General features: G+C 40.3%; 2 protein-coding genes, 1 long non-coding RNA gene and 1 pseudogene across 4 annotated transcripts; 1 reads left to right on the plus strand and 3 right to left on the minus strand.

The window, feature by feature from the left end:
* Nucleotides 1-285: 285 nt before the first annotated feature.
* tesmin (testis expressed metallothionein like protein) lies at nucleotides 286-13,801 on the minus strand. Its single transcript, XM_014124455.3, has 12 exons — nucleotides 13,697-13,801; nucleotides 12,803-13,246; nucleotides 12,401-12,529; nucleotides 11,773-11,835; nucleotides 10,569-10,737; nucleotides 10,160-10,302; nucleotides 9,870-9,946; nucleotides 8,401-8,472; nucleotides 8,073-8,175; nucleotides 1,737-1,874; nucleotides 1,258-1,391; nucleotides 286-905 (listed from the first exon to the last, which is right to left on the minus strand). Exons 2-12 carry the CDS (start codon nucleotides 13,226-13,228, stop codon nucleotides 722-724), a joined length of 1,638 nt encoding a protein of 545 aa, XP_013979930.2. The 5' UTR covers nucleotides 13,229-13,246; nucleotides 13,697-13,801; the 3' UTR covers nucleotides 286-721.
* Nucleotides 13,802-14,461: 660 nt separating this feature from the next.
* On the plus strand, nucleotides 14,462-16,635 carry LOC145858613 (uncharacterized; annotated as a pseudogene).
* A 1,589-nt stretch (nucleotides 16,636-18,224) lies between these two features.
* Nucleotides 18,225-22,602, minus strand: LOC106561117 (galanin peptides). Of its 2 annotated transcripts, XM_014124765.3 has the most exons (7): nucleotides 22,407-22,602; nucleotides 22,221-22,301; nucleotides 21,765-21,819; nucleotides 19,945-20,016; nucleotides 18,975-19,061; nucleotides 18,746-18,817; nucleotides 18,225-18,461 (listed from the first exon to the last, which is right to left on the minus strand). In XM_014124765.3, exons 2-7 carry the CDS (start codon nucleotides 22,299-22,301, stop codon nucleotides 18,400-18,402), a joined length of 429 nt encoding a protein of 142 aa, XP_013980240.1. In that variant the 5' UTR covers nucleotides 22,407-22,602; the 3' UTR covers nucleotides 18,225-18,399. The 2 variants fall into 2 exon arrangements, with proteins under 2 accessions (XP_013980240.1, XP_013980241.1); XM_014124766.3 differs by lacking the exon at nucleotides 19,945-20,016 and having other exon boundaries at nucleotides 22,407-22,584.
* Nucleotides 22,603-23,139: 537 nt separating this feature from the next.
* On the minus strand, nucleotides 23,140-24,434 carry LOC145858614 (uncharacterized). The gene is made up of 3 exons (XR_014379069.1): nucleotides 24,312-24,434; nucleotides 23,822-24,186; nucleotides 23,140-23,681 (listed from the first exon to the last, which is right to left on the minus strand). It is a non-coding gene; the product is annotated as an uncharacterized LOC145858614 (long non-coding RNA).
* Nucleotides 24,435-24,558: the final 124 nt, after the last annotated feature.

Below are 24,558 nucleotides of genomic sequence, written 5' to 3' on the forward strand. Positions count from 1 at the left end.
CAATGTTCTTGTCCCCTTTTATTGTTAGAGATAGCAACAGGGTCTCAGGTTCAATAGTACCCCCTGTGTGAGACAACTGTTGCAGGTACTCTGAGCTCTCCTCAGAAGGCTGTTGATGTTAGCTCAAAAACAAAAAGCTTACGTCAAGACCTCAATTGACATAATGAAAGTCAATACAATTAGAGTATCTTGTTGTAGCCTAGTGGTGTGGATCTTTAGATCTGTTTTTAAAGATTCTGCATATAGTTTATTTGCAGACATTTAGAAACATTAAGACAAATCACATTGTCGGTATTTAATATTTTATTTTCACAGAATGCTCATCAGTACATTTGGATGTTGTATTTTAACAGAGACTCAACAGGGACATTTGCATAAAATTAAACATTCTTTCTGCATCTTAAAAAGAAAGGATGAAAGAAATGGAAAGAATTGTTCACAAGAACTCCATTTTGATTCATATTTCAAACCAATGACATATGACCCAGAGCTGATGGAACTGTCCTCCATTCTGAGACTTAAACTAAAGTGAGTCAATAAGTTAAATAAATTAATGCATAAATACATGCATAAATCAATTATGTAACAAATAAATACATATGCATACACAATTCACAACATCTTGTTGATAAACATGTTGATAAAAAATGGCAGCTTAAATGTCACCATGTCTAGAACAGACCATATCCAAAATGTTAATCAACTTGTCCTACGAGACTATCTACAAGCTAGTAGATTTAAATATTGACCGAACAATCTGCGTCAAACACTGGCCAAACTCCTCCAAAATCATTTTCTCAGCTTGACACAGCATGTAGCCTTCCTTCTCAGCCTCCTCTGCTTGCGCCAGAAGACAGCCGCATGTGGCTTCCACGACATCGAGCGTGATGCACGACAGAGGACACCTATCAGCCAAAAGACCAACAGTGACCAAAAGAAGGAGGGAGGAGACCATTCTCCTCTCCTTACAACAACAACATAATGCAATTAGAAGAGACTAAATTATTTGTTTGCCAAGTGAAATCAAAATCATCTTAAACTAGATATGCATTGATATTCATTCATGGCCTACTTGCTAGTCAATTACTTATTAATCTATCATGTTTAGGATTAATTTATGATGATTTTTTAAACTATTCATTATTTAATTGACTAAACCTGGGGGGGTAAGGGAGTTGGACAGAAAGCAGGGACTGATTGCTTTCGTAATCATTTAAAAAAATCTATTTGACATTGAATTAATTTAGATGTCCTCACTTGTCCTTGTCACATTTGGCCTTCTTGTAGAAGGTGGTGTGAGGGCTGTCCCACACCATGGTTTTCCTCTCTGGACTGTCCTCGTAGTTCCTGCAGCCCACACACTTACAGGTGGATGAGCACATTATCTTGGCCTGTATGGGACAATAGAAACACTACTGTTACAGACTAGTATTCTACACTGACTATACCAAACATTAGGAACACCTTCCTGATATTGAGTTGCACTGCCCTTTGCCCTCAGAACAGCATCAAGGACTTTAACAAGGTGTTGAAAGCGTTCCACAGGGATGCTGGCCCATGTTGACTCCAATGCTTCCCACAGTTGTGTCAAGTTGGCTGGATGTCCTTTGGGTGGTGGACCCTTCTTGAGACACAGAGGAAACTGTAGCGCGTGAAAAACCCAGCAGCATTGCAGTTCTTGACACTACAGGTTCCTCTTATTAAGTCAAACAGAGTAATGTTTTATCCATACATACCTCATAGCACTCGCAGTAGTTCTTCAGACAGCCTGAGCGTTTGCAGTTGCAGCCCTTGTTGTGGCGTCCTTTGATCTCTCCCAGTTTCCCGTTTCCAATCTTTGGTCTGAACGCCTCAGGATTTCTGTCCAGACAAATCTTCAGGAAAATTATATGTTTATCAATCTTAAGATAACATAGAAACCAGTCTACCAATAATAATTAAACATTATTTATCACCGACTCCCTATACTTCTAGCTCAGTTGACTTTGACAATATTTTTCACTTACAAGATGAAAGATACAGACTAACACTAAAGCATACACACAAAAAAAGGTGCTACCTTAAAGGCTTCTTCGACTGTCTCCATTGGAGAACCCTTTTGGTTCCAGGTAGAACCGCTTTGGGTTCCATATAGAACCCTTTCCACAGAGGGTTCTATCTGGAATCCAAAAGTGCTATTCTATGGCAGGGGAATCAAACTCATTCCACGGAGGGTCGAATGTCTGCGGGTTTTTCAATTAAAGACCTAGTCAACCAGGTGAGCGGAGTTTCTTACTAATTAATGACCTTAATTCATCAATCAAGTACAAGGGAGGAGCAAAAACCTGCAGACACTCGGCCCTCCGTGGAATGAGTTTGACACGTGTTCTATGGGGACAGCCAAAGATTCCTTTTGGAACCCTTTTTTCTATGCGTGTAGAGGAACCCTGGTCCACTGAAGCTGTTGTCTTTCTGTCTGCTGGCCTTAACTTCAGTGGCTCACTGAGCCATCAAATTCCCCTAATAGCCTGACCCTCTAACCTTGGGCGAATCCTTAAATGGTTCAATACAAACCCTGATGAGTTCATTCAAGCAGTGTAGTGCCTGTCAGCAATGACAGCAGGCAGATACTATGGGTGTCCTCTCAACAACTTCATCAGTTGTTTCAAGACATGACTAGCACTGTTGTGGTGACCATATCATTGGCACACCGGCAAACAGAATTCCACGTGACTAATCAACTAATCTCCTTTCATGCACTCTGGACATGCATTGGTTGTACCCAACTCACTAACAACCATCAGATTCTAATGGCCTGGTACTCAGGGCTCTATTGTCCCTCCATCAGGTTCTAATGGCCTGGTACTCAGGGCTCTATTGTCCCTCCATCAGGTTCTAATGGCCTGGTACTCAGGGCTCTATTGTCCCTCCATCAGGTTCTAATGGCCTGGTACTCAGGGCTCTATTGTCCCTCCATCAGGTTCTAATGGCCTGGTACTCAGGGCTCCATTGTCCCTCCATCAGGTCCTAATGGCCTGGAACTCAGGTCTCTATTGTCCCTCTAACATCGGTGCAAATGCAATCGAAAATCACATCAAACACTCATCATCAAAACAGTATTGTGCTTTTAAAACTCACCTCACTGTGCTACACCGGCTCCGACGCTCATCGGATGTGGCAGGGCTGGCAAAGTTACAGACTATAAAGTAGGTGCCCAGTGACACGAAACAGGTCAACATTCACAAGGCAGCAAGGCCCGACGGATTACCAGTATGTGTACTCCGAGCATGCGCTGACCAACTGGCAAGTGTCTTCACTGACATTTTCAACCTCTCCCTGTCTGAGTCTGTAATACCAACATATTTCATGCAGACCACCATAGTCCCTGTGCCCAAGAACACTAAGGTAACATGCCTAAATGACTACCGACCCGTAGCACTCACGTCTGTAGCCATGAAGTGCTTTGAAAGGCTGGTCATGGGTCACATCAACACCATTATCCCAGAAACCTAGACCCACTCCAATTTGCATACCGCCCCAACAGATCCACACATGATGCAATCTCTACTGCACGCAACACTGCCCTTTCCCACCTGGACAAAAGGAACACCTATGTGAGAATGCTATTCATTGACTATAGCTCAGCGTTCAACACCATAGTACCCTCAAAGCTCATCACTAAGCTAAGGACCCTGAGACTAAACACCTCCCTCTGCAACTGTATCCTGGACTTCCTGACGGGCCGCCCCTAGGTGGTAAGGTTAGGTAACAACACATCCGCCACGCTGATCCTCAATACGTGGGCCCCTCAGGGGTACGTGCTCTGTCCCCTCCTGTACTCCCTGCTCACCCATGACTGCAAAGCCAGGCACTACTCCAGCGCCATCATTAAGTTTGCTGATGACACAACAGTGGTAGGCCTAATCACCGACAACGATGAGACAGCCTATAGGGAGGAGGTCAGAGACCTGACCGTGTGGTGCAAGGACAACAACCTCTCCCTCAACGCGATCAAGACAAAGGAGATGATTGTGGACTACAGGAAAAGGAGGGCCGAGCACACCCCCATTCTCATCGACGGGGCTGTAGTGGAGCAGGTTGAGAGCTTCAAGTTCCTTGGCGTCCACATCAACAACAAACTAACATGGTTCAAGCACACCAAGACAGTCGTGAAGAGGGCACGACAAAACCTATTCCCCCTCAGGAGACTGAAAAGATTTGGCATGGGTCCTCAGATCCTCAAAAGGTTCTACAGCTGCACCATCGAGAGCATCCTAACGGGTTGCATCACTGCCTGGTATGGCAACTGCTCGGCCTCCGACCACAAGGCACTACAGAGGGTAGTGCGTACGGCTCAGTACATCACTGGGGCCAAGCTTCCTGCCATCCAGGACCTCTATACCAGGCGGTGTCAGAGGAAGGCCCTAATAATTGTCAAAGACTCCAGCCAACCTAGTCATGGACTGTTCTCTTTGCTACCGCACGGCAAGCGGTACCAGAGAGCCAAGTCTAAGCCCAAAAGGCTTCTTAACAGTTTTTTCCCCCAAGCCATAAGACTCCTGAACAGCTAATCAAATGGCTACCCAGACCACTCTTTTACGCTGCTGCTACTTTCTGTTTATTATCTATGCATAGTCACTTTAACTCCACTTACATGTACATATTACCTCAATTACCTTGACTAACTGGTGCCCCCGCACATTGACTCTGTACCAGTACCCCCTGTATATAGCCTCGCTATTGTTATTTTACTGCTGCTGTTTAATTATTTGTTACTTTTATTTTCTATTTTCTATTTTAACACTTTTTTGTCTTAACTTCTTAAAGCATTGTTGGTTAAGAGCTAAGCGCTTATAAGTAAGCATTTCACAGTAAGGTCTGCGCATCTGACAAATAAAATGTTATTTTATTTTTAATTTTATTTAACTAGGTAAGTCAGTTAAGCCTCTTAGGGATCCCTTATATCCCACTCCCACTCGAATCCCGTTAACGGGATTGATTTGACAACACCTAGTGAAATTGCAGCACGCCAAACTCAAAAACAGAAAAACTCATAATAAACATTCATAAAACATACAAGTGTTATACATCAAAATAAATGTTAACTTCTTGTTAATCCAGCCAAGGTGTCAGATTTCAAAAAGGCTTTACGGCGAAAGCAGACCATGCGATTATCTGAGGACAGCACCCCGCATACAAACACATGAAAATCAGATTTCAACCAGGCAGGTGCACGACAAAAGACAGAAATAGCGCTATAATTAATGCCTTACCTTTGAAGATCTTCTTCTGTTGGCACTCCAAAATGTACCAGAAACATCACAAAATGGTCCTTTTGTTTGATAATGTCCTTCTTTATGTCCCAAAAATGTCCATTTATTTGGCGCGTTTCATTCAGAAATACACCAGTTTTAACTCGCCCAACATGCCTACAAAGTATCTAATAAGTTACCTGTAAACTTAGTCCAAACATTTCAAACAACGTTCCTAATCCAACCTTAGGTACCCTAAAACGTAAATAATCGATCAAATTTAAGACGGAATGAACTGTTTCTAATACCAGAAAAAAACAACGTGAAGCGCGTTCCAGGTCACGCGCAACAAAAGACTTGAGTCCATCTGAGTGACACATTGAAAGAACAGGACTACTTCTTCATTTCTCAAAAGAAAAACATCAACCAAATTCTGAAGACTGTTGACATCTAGTGGAAGCCATAGGAACTGCAACCAGATTCCTCTTAAAAAGGGCTTCCCATAGAAAACTAATGGATGTTTTTTCCCCTGGATGGATTGTGCTCGGGGTTTCACCTGCCAAATCAGTTCTGTTATACTCACAGACATTATTCAAACAGTTTTAGAAACTTCAGAGTGTTTTCTATCCAAATCTACTAATAATATGCATATCCTAGCTTCTGGGCCTGAGTAGCAGGCAGTTTACTTTGGGCACGCTTTTCATCCGGACGTGAAAATACTGCCCCCTAGCCCAAAGAGGTTTTAATAACAAATTACTATTTTTTGATTTGATCAACATGAAGAAAGAAGTTCAACAATAGGTTGAAACTGAGTGTAAAACATGGTAGTTGTGGATGTTGTTTTAAAGCCTAACACAACAAAATGGACTGTGGATGTTGTTTTAAAGCCTAACACAACGAAATGGACTGTGGATGATGTTTTAAAGCCTAACACAACGAAATGGACTGTGGATGATGTTTTAAAGCCTAACACAACGAAATGGACTGTGGATGATGTTTTAAAGCCTAACACAACAAAATGGACTGTGCTTTCTAAGATAGGCCTTTGAGCCCAATCCCAAAAATCCTGATTTAAAATAATGATTGTGCTGTTATACAATACATACCCTACGCATGACAGAAAAACATACAAAAACAAAAAAAAGATTTAAAGATGTCTTTCGTTCATAATTGGTCCAGCCTATACTCCAAAATGTAAAACAATTCTAGTAATTACCTTTGTGTGGACTGTATTATTATACATACCGGATGGACTGGTTACCTTATGCTATGCTCCAACATTACTATCCATGAGTCTGGGAGAGAACCTATAGGCCTAGGCGATGCTGTTGATTCATTGATTGTGCAGGGCGGATAAGCCTACAGTTATAGTGAATTTGTATTTGATTTTGAATAGGGCCTTTTTTATATTTTAATAATTAAAAGGCTAACATTACCTTTAGCTACAGAATATCTCACCACTGTACGTTTCCATCTCCTCTGTCTCCTCAATTCCTCTCTCCAGCGGGCAGAGAGAGGGGCTGTCAATAGTTTAATGAAATATGTTTAGTTGTGAAAACATCGATGTTCCCAAACAGATTTCACTTGGTTTCCCAAATGAAGCACTGGGTAGCTGCAGGAACATAATTGGAGAGCCCATGGCATACAGAGTTTAGGTGGAATAACACCTGTCGCACAGTGAGAGTCTGCATGCTCCTCAAACAGCGGTTGATACATGGAATGAAATAACTGAAGAAGCCTATCAGCGTGATTGAAAAAGGAACCAACGGGGGGCTTCATTCGCTATTCGAGTGCATATGGGTGACATCTTTTCCCCCTGCCTATTTGATAATGGGCCATTCTAAATTCAAAAGGCACTCACACATTTAAGCTATCTTTGTTGCAGGTGTATGGTAACAATTGAATAACATGACAGAAGAAAGCTGCATGCCTCTCTTGCTAGTGTCACAGTTCTTTATTAGGCCTTGAGGCCGATGCGTAGAGCTTAAAAAAGAACAGTGATACCAGCAAGAGCAGCACGAGGGTTGTTTATTTTTTCTAAATCAAAATAAAAACAAGATCAAATTGAGAATAGTGAAAATAATATGAACACTTGATGAGAGAACAGCATGTGCAGCCTGATGGAACGAACAGAGCACAAGCTTCTCAAATCATCAATAGCCTATAGTTACATCATAAAACCCATATATGTTCTGATTTCTAAGACATTGTAAGGTTTGTATCATTCACATCTAAAGTGGACAAATAAGTCTAAATCTAGCGTATAGGACCTGTTTCAAATTATCACTTTTACGCTCAGCATAGCCACTTCATATGCATTCCAGAATGTGAAAAATATCCTTTCTATTTTATTCAGCTATGTTCAATTATGTTCTTCTTACTATAAAATCATATAATATTAAAAAAATGGCAGACTTATAAGCATATCTAGTCTGCTAAATGAACAAGCCCTCAGCCTATGGCATGGCGCATAGCCAGATAACATACAGAAGGTCAACTCATATTGTTCTTTTGAAATACATTTTCTTCATATCATGTTTCTTTAGACCTGCCTAAAATATTTCATGGATTTATTGTGATGGTGTATATTAAATTGATTTATTATACTTTTTTTAAACGTAAATGTTCCAAAGGCATGCATCAGCGGCTTGTATGTGTGGAGGCCTGGAGATACTAAACGTGTTTATGTTAATTAATGGACAATTACCGTCAGTCTTTTGCATGACAATTATCAGCTGACAAAATTTCATGACCGACACAGAATGGACAACTTGTAATCAGTAGGGACAGGAGTTGTTCCTAACCAGGAAAAACTCTAATGAGACAAGTGTTTCACTGTACCTTGATGGCCTTGTATCTCTCTGACTCGTGCTCATTGTTGTTGCAGCAGTTGATGCAGTTGCAGTTGCTGCAGACGTCGCCGTTAGCGAAGCAGTCACAGTAACTACAAAGACGCCATTCACAGTGATTAGACCAGTCATGATGACATACTGTACAATGGCAAATTACATGAGGAGTGAAGGGCTTAGCACACACCCAATAATTGCCGAGTCATTGCTTGGTCATTCTACAAACGTTCACACGTGAGATCACACTTGTCAGTCTACATAACAGATAACAGAGTAGGAAAGAAACTACTGTATATCTCACTGGTTGTGATACAACTCACAGTTTGAGACACTGAGACTTAGTGCAGTTGCAGGGCTTCTTGGATTTGGAGTCCCATAGAGATCCACTGAGACTTGATCAAGGTGAAAGAGAAGATGCACAGTTACTACCATGACCTGCTGACCATATGATCTATGACAATATCTGCAGTGTCATAGTCAGCTAGCTAGCACACGGTGTCGCCCCCGCCTCCCGCCTGCTGTGTACCGGAGTCCTCCTTAGGAATAGCTGGCTAAGCTAACACAGTGTCCTCGGCATCGTTAACAGAACAGGAGCGAGGGACACTACCGGTGTGTACTTTTCTTCCGTGGGGTTTATCAGCCGTTGGCATTCAACGTTATGGTCAATTACCGCCATTTACTGTACTGGAGCGCCTCTGCCTCCTGCCTATGTACTGCAGTCATAGCTGAAAAATGGACAAATAAAAGTATAAAGAGGGGTTCCTGCAGATGCAGGAATGCCCACATGCAGGAACCCCCGAATTGCGGGCTGCAGTCACACCCTTCTCAAAACACTTTCAGACTTGAGTGATCACTATTGAACACAACAGCAAGTGGCCACTAGTGGTGTAAAGTACTTAAAGACGCACTATGCAGAAATCGCTCCTCCATTTCCTGGTTGCAAAAATTTGAATAGTTCACCTAATTTCAGTTTATGTGACAAAACAAGCAAGTATAGTGTAGAGATTCATTGTAACATCTAAACCGCTGTGAAATATATTTTCCATAACCAAAAATATTGTATTTTCAGCTGTTTGAAGCTAGTGTACAAAAACGAAAGTAAGACACAAAATGAAACTTAAGAACGGGAAGCATAGACATAACACACATAGAACAGATGTACCACTTCTTAGACTTGCTTTCAATGCCAATTACAGATCTATAACTAACATTTTTATGTGAATTTGGTCGGGTCGCCCAAAAAGTTACATATTGCAACTTTACAACTTTTACTCCACTATATTCCTAAAGAAAATATGTACTTTTTACTCCCATACATTTTCCCTGACACCAAAAATTACTTGTTACATTTTGAATGCTCAGGCAGGCCAGAATTCTGGTCTAATTCACACACACATCAATATAACAGGTTGCCCTCCCTACTGCCTCTGATCTGGCAAACTCACTACACACAAATACTGCGTATGTAAATTATGTCAGTGTTAAAGTGTGTCCTTCCGTCCGTAAATTTAAATAAATAAATAGAAAAATCGAGCCGTCTGGTTTGCTTAATAAAGGGAATTTTATTTTTAACTTTTACTCAAGTATGACGTTTGAGTACTTTTTCCACTACTGTACTTCAGTACATTTAAAACCAGATACTTTTAGACTTTTACTAAAGTAGTATTTTAGTGGATTCACGTGGAACCTTTTGCATTTTTCTTATCGTTTTAATGGAAAACCAGGAACAAAATATGCAGTTTAAACATTAAGAAACAGTTTACATTTGTCACATCCCTAGTGTTCCTACCGTAAGACACTGCTTGCCGTGGACTGGCCATCAGGGACCAGACATAGGGAGTCAGGATACTCAGGATACTGATGGTACTGGCAGGACAACCATATAGATGTCACCTTTCAACTTCATGGTCAATTGTTATGAAGTTCATTTTTCTTTTTAGCTTTTCATGTTTGATGGTTGATTTAGTGTTATTTATCATTAGTAAAAGCAAACATTCTGGCCTAGATTTTTTGATTGTTAGAGCCACAGTTGATCTTATGCAGGTCATGAGACTTGAGGATGAGACAGATGCTACTGACCTGTGAGAAGTAGGGTGCAGGCATGTGGTTGTAGCTGTATCCAGAGCCAGGAGGACCAGAGGAGACCAGATGGTTGGGGGAAAGGAGGCTGTGGTTTGGCCCAATGGGAGGCAGGCTCATAGAGGGCAGGTAGGACTGAGAAGCTGTAGTACATGAAGAATGAGATTGGTGTCGATACTACACAACACATCATACCCTGCTATGAATATTTATTTATCTAAAAATACATAATAAACATTCTGGGATTAAATAGCTGATACATCAATTTTGGCTTACTTATTAAGATGTATTCAAATAACCAGAACAGGTCAACAACAGTAGGCCTATGTTGTACGGGATGATCAAGATTCTTCATGGTATCCTACACGTCAACAACACAGCACTAAGATGTGATCTGCCTGCCTCTAACCTTTTCCCATTGAGTAGCTCTGCTCTGAGTTTTCCTTAAAGGATGTGGTGTAGTAGTGGGTCTCTGGACTGGAGTCAGGGTGGCCAGGAGGCAGGGAGTGGAGCATCTGACCTGGGCTACAGTGGTTCATTACCACCATCTGCCCTCGGCCACTCATGTTGCACACAACCTAGATAAAGCCCCACAGTGGACGTGTTATAATACCCATAAAACCAAGCAGTCAAATAGGGATATGGTTCCAATTGTTTCCCCACCATTTCTTTTGCCCATAGGGGATTTTGAAACACTTAAAATAAGGGCTGTGTTTTGTGTAGGCGTACCCTGACGTGACGTTTTGGTAACCATGTAAATCTCTCGGATAAGGTGACTTTTATTAATATATTCAGCTCTACTCTGAGATTCTAAAATGCTAATTAGTATCAAAGTAGACATCATGCAAGACTACAAATCCCTGCAAGCTTCTGTACGTCATTTCTAGCTGACACCTTTGCAAACAGGCATTGTGTCAATTTAAAACTTGCCCAAGTCAGTTCACAGAATTGTCAATTTAAGGAAATGTTGCTTATTTATTCATTAGTAAATGTTGTTAACATTAGATAGTTAATCCAGAGATTCTTACCTTTGCCTTGATTCGGCAGTCTCATCCAGATCATGGCATATGTAGTTCTGTATGAGCTATGAGCTAATTAGCATTTAATTTTGAGGGGGTAAATACAGGCAAATATATTGATAAAAGTCACCTTGCCCGAGAGAGATTTCCATCGTTATCAAAACGTCCTGGCAGGGTAAGCCTACACGAAACACAGCCCTTAATTTAAGTGTTTCTAAAATCCCCTATGGGAAAATGGATGGTGAAAAAAATATTTGAACCATTTCCCTGTTTAACTGCTAGGTTTTATGGGTATTATGCCTTGTACTGTGGTACTCTATATGGAGTTACAGTTTACTTCTACACACTCACAGAACTATGTCCATCTGTAGAGTAGGCCTTCATTGTGGAATTAAATGTGTACTGTAGTGCCTAAAGGTAATACATGTTGTGTAATGATGGAAACTTCCCACTGGGCACACACTGGTTAAATCAACGTTGTTTCCACGTCATTTCAATGAAATCACATTTAACCAACATGGAATAGACGTTGAATTGAAGTCTGTGGCCAGTGGGTTTTATATATAGCTCTCAGCTAAACAATTAGACACTCACAGTGGCGTTCTCCCCAAGCTGGTGGTCTAGGTGCTGCAGATACACAGTGAGCGGCCCGTTGGCCTAGAGACCGGAAACACAGAGATTATATAATCAGATGCCTGGCATTTCATAGCTAAAGATGCATATCACTGAGAATCCACACAGTAATGGTCTTGAGTTATGGTTGTTATGAAAGGACCTTCACATATCCTCTTGTTAGAATTATTGCTTATTAACACAAACTAACACACCATTTGACTCTTGTGAGGTCATTGCGATCATGTTTAGAATACTATCTTTTGACTCAGAGAGCCCTATTCAATCATAACCATTCAATCAGGTTTCCAAGGCTTGATAAAATCATATAATTCTCTTTGCTATGCGAGACTGCATATTTGAATTGTCATGCTGACATTTAGCCTGTTTTTCACAGTCAACACTTTTTCATTGATCACATGAATCCAAGAATGTGTCTAATCCTGCAGTAAAAAATTCATGAAATAAACGCTTTCTGGTAAATGTTGTTATGGTCCTGCATTATACATTATTACGCATTACCATTTATCTGTGTCATTTCAAGCATGTACAGTATGTAGGTTACATGTAAAGTTGTACACATCAGACAGTAAGTTGGAAATTCTCTTACAGACTGACTGATGTCCATTTGATTCTGAGGCATTAGCTCAGCCATAGTCTCCTGTTCGCGATAGGACTCTCGTCCGTGGTCATCCTTGCTGTCTGGGCAAATGCTCGCCACAGCATCATAGATTTCACCCTGGACAAAACAAAATAATATGAATATGTAACATAACACAAACTTGAATTAGAGAAATATACTGTACCATCTCAATAATTGATAGTGATATCAAAATATCAGTGCATTGGGTAAGTACATTCTCCCGGGTTTGCACCTTTTAGACCATTTTATTGGTCATTAAAAAAATCTCCACCCACTCGGGGCGCCAGGCGTTGCAATACAAACTCACCCATAGTTTGGGGATTGTAATGTAATTTCTAAGGTTTGTTGTTGGTTTGAATTAGCACTTACTGACAACATATTGCTGTGGACTGGGCCCTCAGATGACCACTGGCCACCAAGTGAACTGAGATGACTGTTATTAGCTAAACTGGGGTTCATTAAATGGAACGGGCTAGACTGGGGGAGCACATAATCTCCATGAGTAGCAAATTGGTATTGAGGGAGTGAGGGCTCAGCATCACGTGGTGGTGGGTAGAATCTGTAGTTGGTACAGTGGTGGTCCATCCTGCTGGACCTAGCTTCTCTGCTGTACCCTGACAACTCTCCACCTGAACCATGGGGCATCACTCCTGGCACACTGAAGTCTGTGTGATCTGAATCAATGTTGACGTCCAATGTTCTTAGGAGGCGACCATAGTTCTCAGAGGAATAGACAGCGGAGGTTTCGGATCCATTGTCCAGACTTCTTTGGTTTTGCTCTTTGAGGCAACTCATTCTAAACAAGGCTCCTACCTGACAGAAACACAAATATGTGACAGTGGTGTTAGCCTGGGTTGCTAGTAAAACACTGGCCCAGAGGTCGGTATCCCAAAAGCATTTTAGTCTGACTTCATGGTTAGAATCATTGAGTATGGTTCTAACGATTAATTTAGCCTTAAGATGCTTTTGGGAAAGCGGCCCAGATGTACTAGTCTAGTAAAGTTAGCTAGAGAATCAGTCAGTTCACCATTCAATAATACATTTGACATATAGCTTTCCTTCGTCATGATTTTAGGCGTTAGCTTAGCTAGAATAGATAGTTGAGCTAATTACTGTAGCTAGCTAACTTAGTACAATACTATTCATATAAATATTGTAAGGGATTTTTGTCGACTTCTCTTGTTCCAATAGCTATTAGTAGGACAGTTCACAACAAATAACAATACCCTGATGTTTCAAAGCTAATTAGTACTAGCTAGCTACCTCCACCAAGGACCTTTCCTGAGGCAAAGTGACTGGTGATAGAAATGATTTAGTTTAGGGGGAGGGGGGCGCGAGGCACATCCATCTTTCAAAATGGATGCGTTCGATGGTTTGGCTGGTGCAAGGAGGGATGTTTTGGATTTGCTCTTTGGGACTAGTAATAATGTTATTCTATTCAAATTAGTAGTGAAAAGGGATTGGACTGATTTAAGACGGAAATCATTTTTGATTGGCTTGTATAGTTTACTAATTCTGCGGGGTTTGCCAAAGACACACATCCTTTGTGTTTTTACACATCTAAATAGAATACATATTTGTTATTATTGAATATTTTTGTTAGTATCTATGGAGGGTGATCAGTGTCAGTTCGAAAATGCAACGCTTAAACGCTAAATATTAATGTGAAAATGGTAAATGCATTTGTATTTTCAAATCAGTGTGCATGATTCATGGGACAATTAAATTGAACCTGCTCTGATCACCCTTCATAGTATTCTGTGTATGAAATAATATTATATATTCTTACAAAGTAGCACATTTAGAAGGCAACAGGCAGGTCAAACTGAATTTTTTTCTGTAAAAATGGCAAGAAATAAGAAAAGAGTTGACAGACACTAAATCAAGCGCACCTCCCCTCATTGGTCCAGTCGGGTTGTTTTATAACCACGCCTTCAGATTGTAACGCTACTAAAGTTCTGTCTGGACAGGCCAATCATACTTCCTAATCATCAAACAAAGTAAACTGACAGCTATATTATAAATAGTATGAATCAACATTTTTGAAAATGTCATTCTGTGCTAATTACTGGGGCGAGCAGAGGCCTCGGTCTACAAATTGTGAAAGACCTGTCGAGAAGCACCGAGCGACCGACCACAATAAGTGACTGCGCGCAAACCAGCCGCAGCACAGGTAAAATAACATGTTCAACTTCTGTTATGAATTTCCATCTAATGGGAATACACGCGTGAGGATATGTCTTGACTGTAAACCTAGGGATGCATGATAAGTTGTTCTTCATCAGGATCTTCATAATATTGCCAAATCCTGCAAAGGTGTGTATATTGTACGGCTTGGTAGAGTAGCATAGACAACATAATTATTATAACTTGGACACATAAAAGAGAGTGCAGAGTAATGCTGATGGATTCATTATTTTGTTAGGGATATGATCCTATGTGTATCATGTGCCTTGTTTGGTATTCCAGCAGATGGCGCAAGAGGCACTGTATTGGGTTTTGGCTTGAGGATCCTCTCAGGGCTTCTTTTAATTAAAACATTCAAGTAACTTTGATTACATGCTCATTTTATGTTTCAAGTACTCAACAGAACAGGAAGAGATACCAAACTGAAATAACCATTAGCTAATTAAACCTTATCCTCTTAAATAAAAACAAGCAAAAAAAAAAAAAGGTTTATTGTGAAGAATGTTCCTTTTTTAAATGGTCACGCTATCTCTTTGTTATCAGATGTTGTCAGCCAGTCATGTATAGACTCAGCATTTCACGAGGTGTCATCCATACTGGGAGGTGATGGGCTCAACTGCCTCATAAACATCACAGCCATCAGTTTATCCACTGATCTGAAGACAGTGACACCTGATGACTTTCGAGAGTAATACTGTTTCTACTCTTTTTGCCACCAAGGTAAATGTATTTGTTTCAACTCTAGAAGAGCATGAATGAGACACCTCTTAATTTTGTTGGAGTACAGAGGATATTCACATACCCAGGTTTTATGACCGTTCCCTACTTCATCTAAGAAACTTACATTGTAGCTGTCCAGATCACATTGTCATGTTTTTGACTGAGTTATTTATTTTGTTAGCTCTTGTAGGCATTTCTGCCATTGCTCCAGGCAGCTGCTGCATGGACCACTGTAATGGGGATCAATAGGGCAGCTGTGATAAACATCTCTTCCATACTGGGCTCCATTAAGGCCAATTGGGGAGCCGGAGCAGCCTTCAAAAGCTATGCTTACAGGACCTCAAAGGTGAACACCAACAGTAATTGTCCTTTCAACAGTCCATATAAACATTACAGACCATCTCCGGGTTACAATATTGGCCATAGGATGTTTGGGTGTGAAGATAATTAATCTGTTTGTATGTTTACACAGTATACTTACATGTCCTGTCCATCTCATTTTGTTTACATATGTAGGCTGCCTTGAACATGGCGACAAGGTGTCTGGCCATTGACCTGGAATCTGAAGGGATTCTGTGTATAGCCCTTCTCCCTGGCTGGGTGCGCACTGACGTGGGTGGCCCATATGTGAGTGTCCCATACTCTTGGTTGAGGTGTTTTATGATTGGGTCCTTAATATGAATACATTATAATATATTGCTGTGTATCTCAATAAATTGTTATGCAGCATGTCCTGTCTATTATGGATTGGGCGGATTTGAGTGCAGAGGAGAGCGTATCATCTTTACTGTCTCTGACAGAAAAGCATCATGGAGGATTCTTCGACAACTCTGGAGACAAGCTACCATGGTGAAGCTCAACTTTGAAACAGTAACTTGTGGAATGTGTTATGTGCAGTTGTACTGCCGACAATTCACTGGGACAAAACACTGAGCAGTGATAGAATACAACGCACAATTGCAACATCATGCTGTTAGGTTGCTCTGCAATCTCTGATTTCTTTATATTTAGTTGGTGTGAGAGAGAAGCTGGAGACTTGACATTTTAAATGTGGGATTTAAAAGAAAAATCTAAGTGGTTTGGGTTGTTGCACTTTCTAAGGTAATCTCACTGTTTGCATAGAACAACTATATTGGGGGGGACACTCTTGACCCAAACTGCAACAGACATATATCTATCCTACCCTGCCTTTCTAAGGTCTTCGAAAGCCAAGTCAACAAACAGATTACCGACCATTTCGAATCCCACCGCACCTTCTCCGCTATGCAATCTGGTTTCAGAGCTGGTCATGGGTGCACCTCAGCCACGCTCAAGGTCCTAAACGATATCATAACCGCCATTGATAAGAAACAATACTGTGCTGCCGTATTCATTGACCTGGCCAAGGCTTTCGACTCTGTCAATCACCACATCCTCATCGGCAGACTCAATAGCCTTGGGTTCTCAAATGATTGCCTCACCTGGTTCACCAACTACTTCTCTGATAGAGTTCAATGTGTCAAATCGGATGGTCTGTTGTCCGGGCCTCTGGCAGTCTCTATGTGGGTGCCACAGGGTTCAATTCTTGGGCCAACTCTTTTCTCTGTATACATTAAGGATGTCGCTCTTGCTGCTGGTGAGTCTCTGATCCACCTCTACACAGACGATAACATTCTGTATACTTCTGGCCCTTCTTTGGACACTGTGTTAACAACCCTCCAGACGAGCTTCAATGCCATACAACTCTCCTTCCGTGGCCTCCAACTGCTCTTAAATACAAGTAAAATTAAAAGCATGCTCTTCAACCGATCGCTGCCCGCCCGTCCAGCATCACTACTCTGGATGGTTCTGACTTAGAATATGTGGACAACTACAAATACCTAGGTGTCTGGTTAGACTGTAAACTCTCCTTCCAGACTCACATCAAACATCTCCAATCCAAAGTTAAATCTAGAATTCGCTTCCTATTTCGCAACAAAGCATCCTTCACTCATGCTGCCAAACATACCCTCGTAAAACTGACCATCCTACCGATCCTCGACTTCGACGACGTCATTTACAAAATAGCCTCCAATACCCTACTCAATAAACAGGATGCAGTCTATCACAGTGCCATCTGTTTTGTCACAAAAGCCCCATATACTACCCACCACTGCGACCTGTACGCTCTCGTTGGCTGGCCCTCGCTTCATACTCGTAGCCAAACCCACTGGTTCCAGGTCATCTACAAGACCCTGCTAGGTAAAGTCCCCCCTTATCTCAGCTCACTGGTCACCATAGCAGCACCCACCTGTAGCACGCGCTCCAGCAGATATATTTCTCTGGTCACCCCCAAAGCCAATTCCTCCTTTGGCCGTTTCTCCTTTCAGTTCTCTGCTGCCAATGACTGGAACGAACTACAAACATCTCTGAAACTGGAAACACTTATCTCCCTCACTAGCTTTAAGCACCAGCTGTCAGAGCAGCTCACAGATCACTGCACCTGTACATAGCCCATCTATAATTTAGCCTAAACAACTACCTCTTCTACTGTATTTATTTATTTTGCTACTTTGCACCCCATTATTTCTATTTCTACTTTGCACTTTCTTCCACTACATATCTACCATTCCAGTGTTTTACTTGCTATATTGTATTTACTTTGCCACCATGGCCTTTTTTGCCTTTAGCTCCCTTATCTCACCTCATTTTCTCACATTGTATATAGACTTATTTTTCTACTATATTATTGACGGTAAGTTTGTTTTACTCCATGTGTAACTCTGTGTTGTTGTATGTGTCGAACTGCTTTGCTTTATCTTGGCCAGGTCGCAATTGTAAATGAGAACTTGTTCTCAACTTGCCTACCTGGTGAAATAAAATAAATAAATATACGGTATAATCAATATATAAGAACAAAAAAGTCTTGCCATTCAAAAAGTTTTATTCAATACATTTCTTTCAAATTATAATAGGAACATGTTTACTCTGTATAGTAGATTGTTGTAAATCATGACTCCAGTATAATGGGATATGCACAGATACTGTAGTTTGCAGCCTTTTGAAGCGTAGAGAATAGATCAATGAATGTTGAAGTTGAACTAGGGCTGACTCATCTCTTCTGATGTGAGCAAGGAAGGCAGGGTATCCAGAGCTCCGATTTCTGCAAAGTAGATGAAAAAACATTTGAGTGAGCACAGTCAGATGGTTATATCTGATTAGGACTATGCTAGTAAGTTGTTCTGTTCCAAATATGTTTTAACTATATACTGCCAGGAATCTGACTACAAATGTAAATATTAAATAAAAATATGATCATTTTACTCTGGAACACGTCAACATAACCGTTTATGATATGAATAAAACTCCTAATAGAGTATGCAGTCATACATTTTGCTGTAATTAATTGTTGTAATTAAACATTCATAACATACATCATCAACTCACCTTTAAGTTGCATGTATGATAAGAAGTCAATGACATTGTGTAATACATCCTCATCTGTTATTCTCAAGGAACCTGCAAAATTAGAGATCCTCATGAGGTGTAGAAGACGTATACTGAGTAAAGCAGACTTACTGTACTGCAGTACTCTAAACATTGTATTTGCCCTCATAGGGTCTATAAACTGTAGGTTACAAGCCCCAGGTTTTACATGACTGTTAGAGCTTCTCACCTGATTTGAAGTCATAGTCCCGGGGCATGTCTCTCTTACCAGCAAGGCCATGCTTGTCACTGAGCGTCCGGTGACCGTCAATGCCATCTGAACAAGAAGACAAAATCATAGTTTGCACAGCTGACTTTCACCCATTCCCTAGATGAACTCCCCTTCATTGCACAAACACCACAGCCCTGCCTAAAGCCTCAAGGCACCCTTGTAATTTATGAGGGTGCGTTTTTTTCCTTTTATCTGTCATGAGTCTGAAAAGCAACCTGCAGGGCTTGAGTCTCGGAATTGCTTTACAACTTATATTCACCAATGGAATAAGTGAAGGATAGGCACATACACATTTGACAATGGAAACAGAACCTAAAGAGGAAAACATATTAAGGAACAGTCCAACCACATGCTAAGAAAAAAATACAAATAAAAACCAAGAAAGCTAGGCTAAATTAACGTTTGGAGAGTAATTTCATTCACTGTCCATCTCAGAGCACAATGCTTATGTTTTTAATTTATAGCCAAAAGGGCAAGGTGCAGACCAGAAAATGGTTGCAATACCACTCCCCTTTCACAACTTTAATAGAGGTTTAAGTCAAGAGGGCTAGGAAAAATGCACTGAACAATCATGTAAGTGCACTAATTATCTGAATTGTAATCCTTGAATTTTTACCTTAACCCATAGCCTCAGTCATCACACATCAAGTATAATTAAATACTAAAATAACATTAGCATCATTGTCTTTGTTCTCACAGTGCCTTTCTGAGATTTAAGCTCCTGTATGACAATTTAATAATTCATAAACAGGTAGGAAAAGAAACTAACAAAGGGACCATGGCCGTGATAAAACACTTCGGCTTGGTCGTTTAATACATTATGAGACATGAAATATGCTTAATCTGGAAACAATAAATAAGCACACAGAGCGACGCGTCACAGAGCAATTCCTCCGTTGACTCCAATGTCCTGCAGGAGCTATCTTACATTGATTTAGCAGTTCTTCTCTCCCCCTTACGCTGGGATTATCCTTTATCTGTATTAGGTGATCAATACGACCTGAAACACAGGGATGATGGCATTTTACCTGAACTTACAACACTGACCTGTGTCTATAAAGTAGTGCACACTGAGATGTTTAAATTAACATTGTGCAGTTAACCACTTACCATCATTGGCATTCAGCAGACAGATTGGATTAAATGTGATATTTAAATAAATCCTCAGTTAAAAGTACAAAGTTGCATATGACAGAGGTACTGCATATTGCATTTGTGTTTGAAAATTAAACTAGTTTAGGACATATCCTCATTCTTTGTTGACAAGAATCCATTAACCTTAGGAATACATATGCTATCCTGCTTTAAAGCAGATACCTTCCAAAATATTATAATATACTGAATATAGTCAGGGATGACAACTTAAAAGTCCAATAATTACACAGAACAAGTATGTTGGAAACCATCATGCCACATCACACAGCCAGCTGAAATGTGAAAAAGTATACAATGGGCAAACAAATATGAGAAGAGCATGATCATTTAGATAGCACAGGTGTGTAGGAGGTTAAGACTATGAGAGTGGAGTTGACTGTAGTGATTGAGAGGCTGTACATGTATATATTGTTAATAAGTTAGAAGCAGGGTTGGGTACTTTCTAAATGTAATCCGTTACAGTTACTAGTTACCTGTAGAAATATGTAATCAGTAACTTCACTTTTGGATTACCCAAACTCAGTAACATAATCTGATTACATTCAGTTACTTTTAGATTACTTTCCCCTTAAGCTGCATTAGAAGAAGACAAAAATGTATGTTACCAATTGAACGACATCTATTGCAGGATAAATCAATGGTAAAGTTTACATAGCTGGCCATATATGGATGTTACATTTTACTTCATGGGTTGGTTATGTATACTTCTTCTAACCCATTGCTTTCTACTAAATCTTTACATTAATGTATATCATTTATAAGTCCAAAAATTGATGTTGCCCCTATAAGTCTATCAAAAGTGTGTGAGTTTGAGCATGTGTCCATTAGGCCTATGGATTTTTTTATCAACATGAATTAGATTGAGTAATAAAAGCCCTACATTTATTCCATAGGTTGGGATCTGCTCTATGCAGCTGTTGCAAGAGCACATTTTTCAGTGGCTGTCCACTGGTTTCAAAAACAATGATTGATAGGCAGCTTAAACTTATTGGGTTCAAATATACTTTTAGATTTGTGAACTGCCATCCTCAACCACCACAATCCGTAAGGCGCAAATAGCTAAATGAGAGCAGCAGTGTGATTCACATCACTGCGCTATGTAGATATCAATAATACATTATATCCGTATCGCCGTAGACTATACCACTGCTGTCGTCCTTACCTCCAAGCATTTATTCATATTGGATAATCTTTGGATGCCGACAGCAGTCGCACAATTGGAAGACATAGCTTGGACTGTAGCCTACAAAATCCTATTCCTGCTCTTTTCCCGCGATCCATCAAACACATTTGGTGTGTCATCATAGTGGCATCTGACTTGTGGTCAGACTCCCTCAGGTGGAACAAATTGAAACTTGAGCCTTTTTCCGATGCTGATTTGAATTGTCATTGAGCAATCAGAAGTGTCAAATAATTTTTTTGCAAACATCCTTTGTAAATTTAAAAGTAATCATCTAGTTTTTCAAAAATATCTGTAATCTGATTACAATATTTTTTGATTGTAACGGATTAGTTACCGTTTTTGTAATCCCTTACATGTAACGTTACATGATGTAATCAGTTACTCCCCAACCCTGGTTAGAAGTCACTTACGAGGACCCAAAAGGTAGCCAGCACTGTTCAGTGTCCACCCTCGCTTCTCTTTAGCCTGCGATCACACACACACACACACACACACACACACACACACACACACACACACACACACACACACACACACACACACACACACACACACACACACACACACTTAAATCAGATTCATTATACACACTGTATACTCATCAGTTAACTCAACAAACACACACACACCTCACAGTGCAGTATTTCACTTGTTAATAAATTAAAAATGTTGAATGCCAATTGCTCAACTTGACTATATTGCAATAACTCGATTCTCGCAATGCCACGTTATGGTGTTATGTCATTAAAACGTTAATATAATTGTCCTGTTGTTTGCAATAGCCTAGGCCTACTTCTAGTTAAAACAACGACAAAATCACAGCATTTAGACAACATTTTTCCAAATACAATAAAACGTTGACCTACCGCAATCACTAATCCAATTGTTTCTGACAGAGCTGCGCAGAAAATGAGTGATATGCAAACTACTCCAATAGACTTCTGCATCTAAGGCAAGATATAAAAAAAAACATTTTAGTTGTAGAAAATCTCAACATTTTAGAAGTTGAAAGTCGCAGAACAAACATTTATAAAGAAGTCAAATCTGCTTACCTTTAAAGTTTTGTTCAACGGTGGAAGAGAAAATATAATGTAAACGTTTATAAGGCTTTATTCAAAATAGGTATGCTCATAGATGAGGAGAGATCTTCAATGTCCATGTAGTGATGCTCGTTTGGGTTAGGATGCTTTTGGTAGTCTTTTATAATCCCCAAGCAACAAAAAAAAGTGTAGGGGGATAGAGCGTAGGTCTACCTGTTCCTCAAATTCAGACGTCACAACCCCCTACCCCCTCCTGTAGGCTTAGTGGTCATGTCACGATGAAATTACAATAACATCGTCATGTACTTTTTGCAACCTGAAACATTGAGTTGGACAATTTCTGAAAGTCGGATCAATTTTCTCATTAACAGAATCTCACGTGATATAATTTGTAGAAAAACCTTTTATCATGTATGTCTAAACTAAAACTGCTATAAGATCAGTGAATCTAAAATATTTATTTTAGAGCCTCTCGGAGTGGTTAAAATGTCAAAATACAAAACTCTTACAGACAAGTAGAAAGTTCGAATATTTCCATGGGTTTGTGGACTGGTCCATTTCAATTATGAAAGCAGGAAATCCTGAATCAAAGGGGATATCTATTTTGTGACAATACATTGGAACTTTTCTGTAGCCTTTATCGATAAATAGTTGCCATAAAATATTCGTTTGAAGGTGTTAAAATAACACTTTTGAGAAATGGTTATAGCTAACATGTATATGAGATCAATAAGAGGGATTTAAATGACGTTCTTTATTTAATTAACAGATCAGAAATAATGAGAGCATGAATTATTTGAAAATGTCATCCTCTCATTGAGAGTAACTAGTCATACTGGAGGATGGTAGTCACAAGCTACACTAAATAATAGACTAGAAAAGCCACTCTCGGGGCACCATGACATTCCATTCCAATGACAGTACAGGTCAGCAGCCACCAACAGAGAGCAAAATGGGACAAAAACAGTGTGTAACAAAGGCAGGACCCTTTGGGCTCTTTGTAAAATGGTTTGTCCTTTTTTAGATGTTTGGTCTGATTCTGCAACAGACATTGGCAGTTCTGAAAGTTCTTCTCTCCATTTGTCATTGGTCTGTGTGGGAAATCCTCCATTGTAACAAACATCACACCTTGGGCAATGTTCTGGTCCATTATGACATGAGGAAGGAACTCCATCCAAAGAACTCAATGCTGAAGATCTATGGCTGTCTCCTTTCACATTGATGACATGAGTATTTCTCACACCACCACACAATCCATGTGTTGATGTTTTCTGCAGAGAGAGGTTGCTGAAGAGAAAATCAAGTTTTTATGAGCACTGGCCTGACTCAACACCTTTTATTATACAATCTACACTCCACCCTGTACCAACCATACAGGATAGATATATTTGGATACAACCACTATTCCAGCTAAAGTCCAGGCCTACCTGCTTTCGATGTTCTTTCCTTGCCTTGTCTTTAATTGCAAAGTCCTATTACAGCATGGCCTTAGCTCCTGGACGCCAGGTAGGGCTCTTGCACAGGTAGGACTCTTGTCTGGAAGGAACAGTGCTATAACCCCATCCTTGGTAATTGCAACACATCCATATCTGCCCTTACTGTTTAACTGGACTCCGCATGGTTGTGCTTTAGGGAAACGTGCAACTTCTGAAGCAGGTAATGGTCTTTGTTGCTCCGAATCAGAGGTCTCTCGCCGTAGTTCACGATGCATTAATTTAGCAGACAATCCATTGGGCAACATTTCAACCTCTGCATGTTGACCATCGAAGCCTGGCAGTTTTCTTCTGACTTTCTACAATATTAAATATCATAGATGAAGTTAAGCAAAGTACTTTACTAATTTATAAAGTAAAGTATTCACAAAATGCATTATTTGCATCAATGACGTCACGTGAGTCTGCACACATTTGCACTAACCCTTATTTTCTTTGAGACGCCATGTCCTCTGTGTCTGCAATGATCGCACATTTTTAGTTATCTTACAAGCGCTAAATTGATTACACAAATTCTGAATTTGTGAAATACTGCTTATTACAGATTAGTGCAGTGGCTGAACGTCTGTTTTCGCAATGTAAACGGACAGCGGACTAGTCTTGCTTGTCCGAAGCAGCTCCTGTGTGGAGCGCACTGTCGCGTAGCGCAACTGGCTGTTCAACCAAAGGCA

Source organism: Salmo salar, chromosome 10, assembly GCF_965601325.2.
Source record: "Salmo salar chromosome 10, fSalSal1, whole genome shotgun sequence".
Lineage (NCBI taxonomy): Eukaryota > Metazoa > Chordata > Actinopteri > Salmoniformes > Salmonidae > Salmo > Salmo salar.

Coding starts and splice junctions, on each gene's coding strand:
- tesmin (XM_014124455.3), bottom strand. CDS start 13,228: ATGAGTTGCCTCAAAGAGCAAAACCAAAGAAGTCTGGACAATGGATCC. Junction 11,836..12,400: donor AAATGGACATCAGTCAGTCT/GTAAGAGAATTT, acceptor TCCGGTCTCTAG/GCCAACGGGCCGCTCACTGT. Junction 9,947..10,159: donor CTGCACCCTACTTCTCACAG/GTCAGTAGCATC, acceptor TTGTCCTGCCAG/TACCATCAGTATCCTGAGTA.
- LOC106561117 (XM_014124765.3), bottom strand. CDS start 22,301: ATGCAGAAGTCTATTGGAGTAGTTTGCATATCACTCATTTTCTGCGCA. Junction 21,820..22,220: donor CAATTGGATTAGTGATTGCG/GTAGGTCAACGT, acceptor GTGTGATCGCAG/GCTAAAGAGAAGCGAGGGTG. Junction 18,462..18,745: donor ATCATACATGCAACTTAAAG/GTGAGTTGATGA, acceptor TCTACTTTGCAG/AAATCGGAGCTCTGGATACC.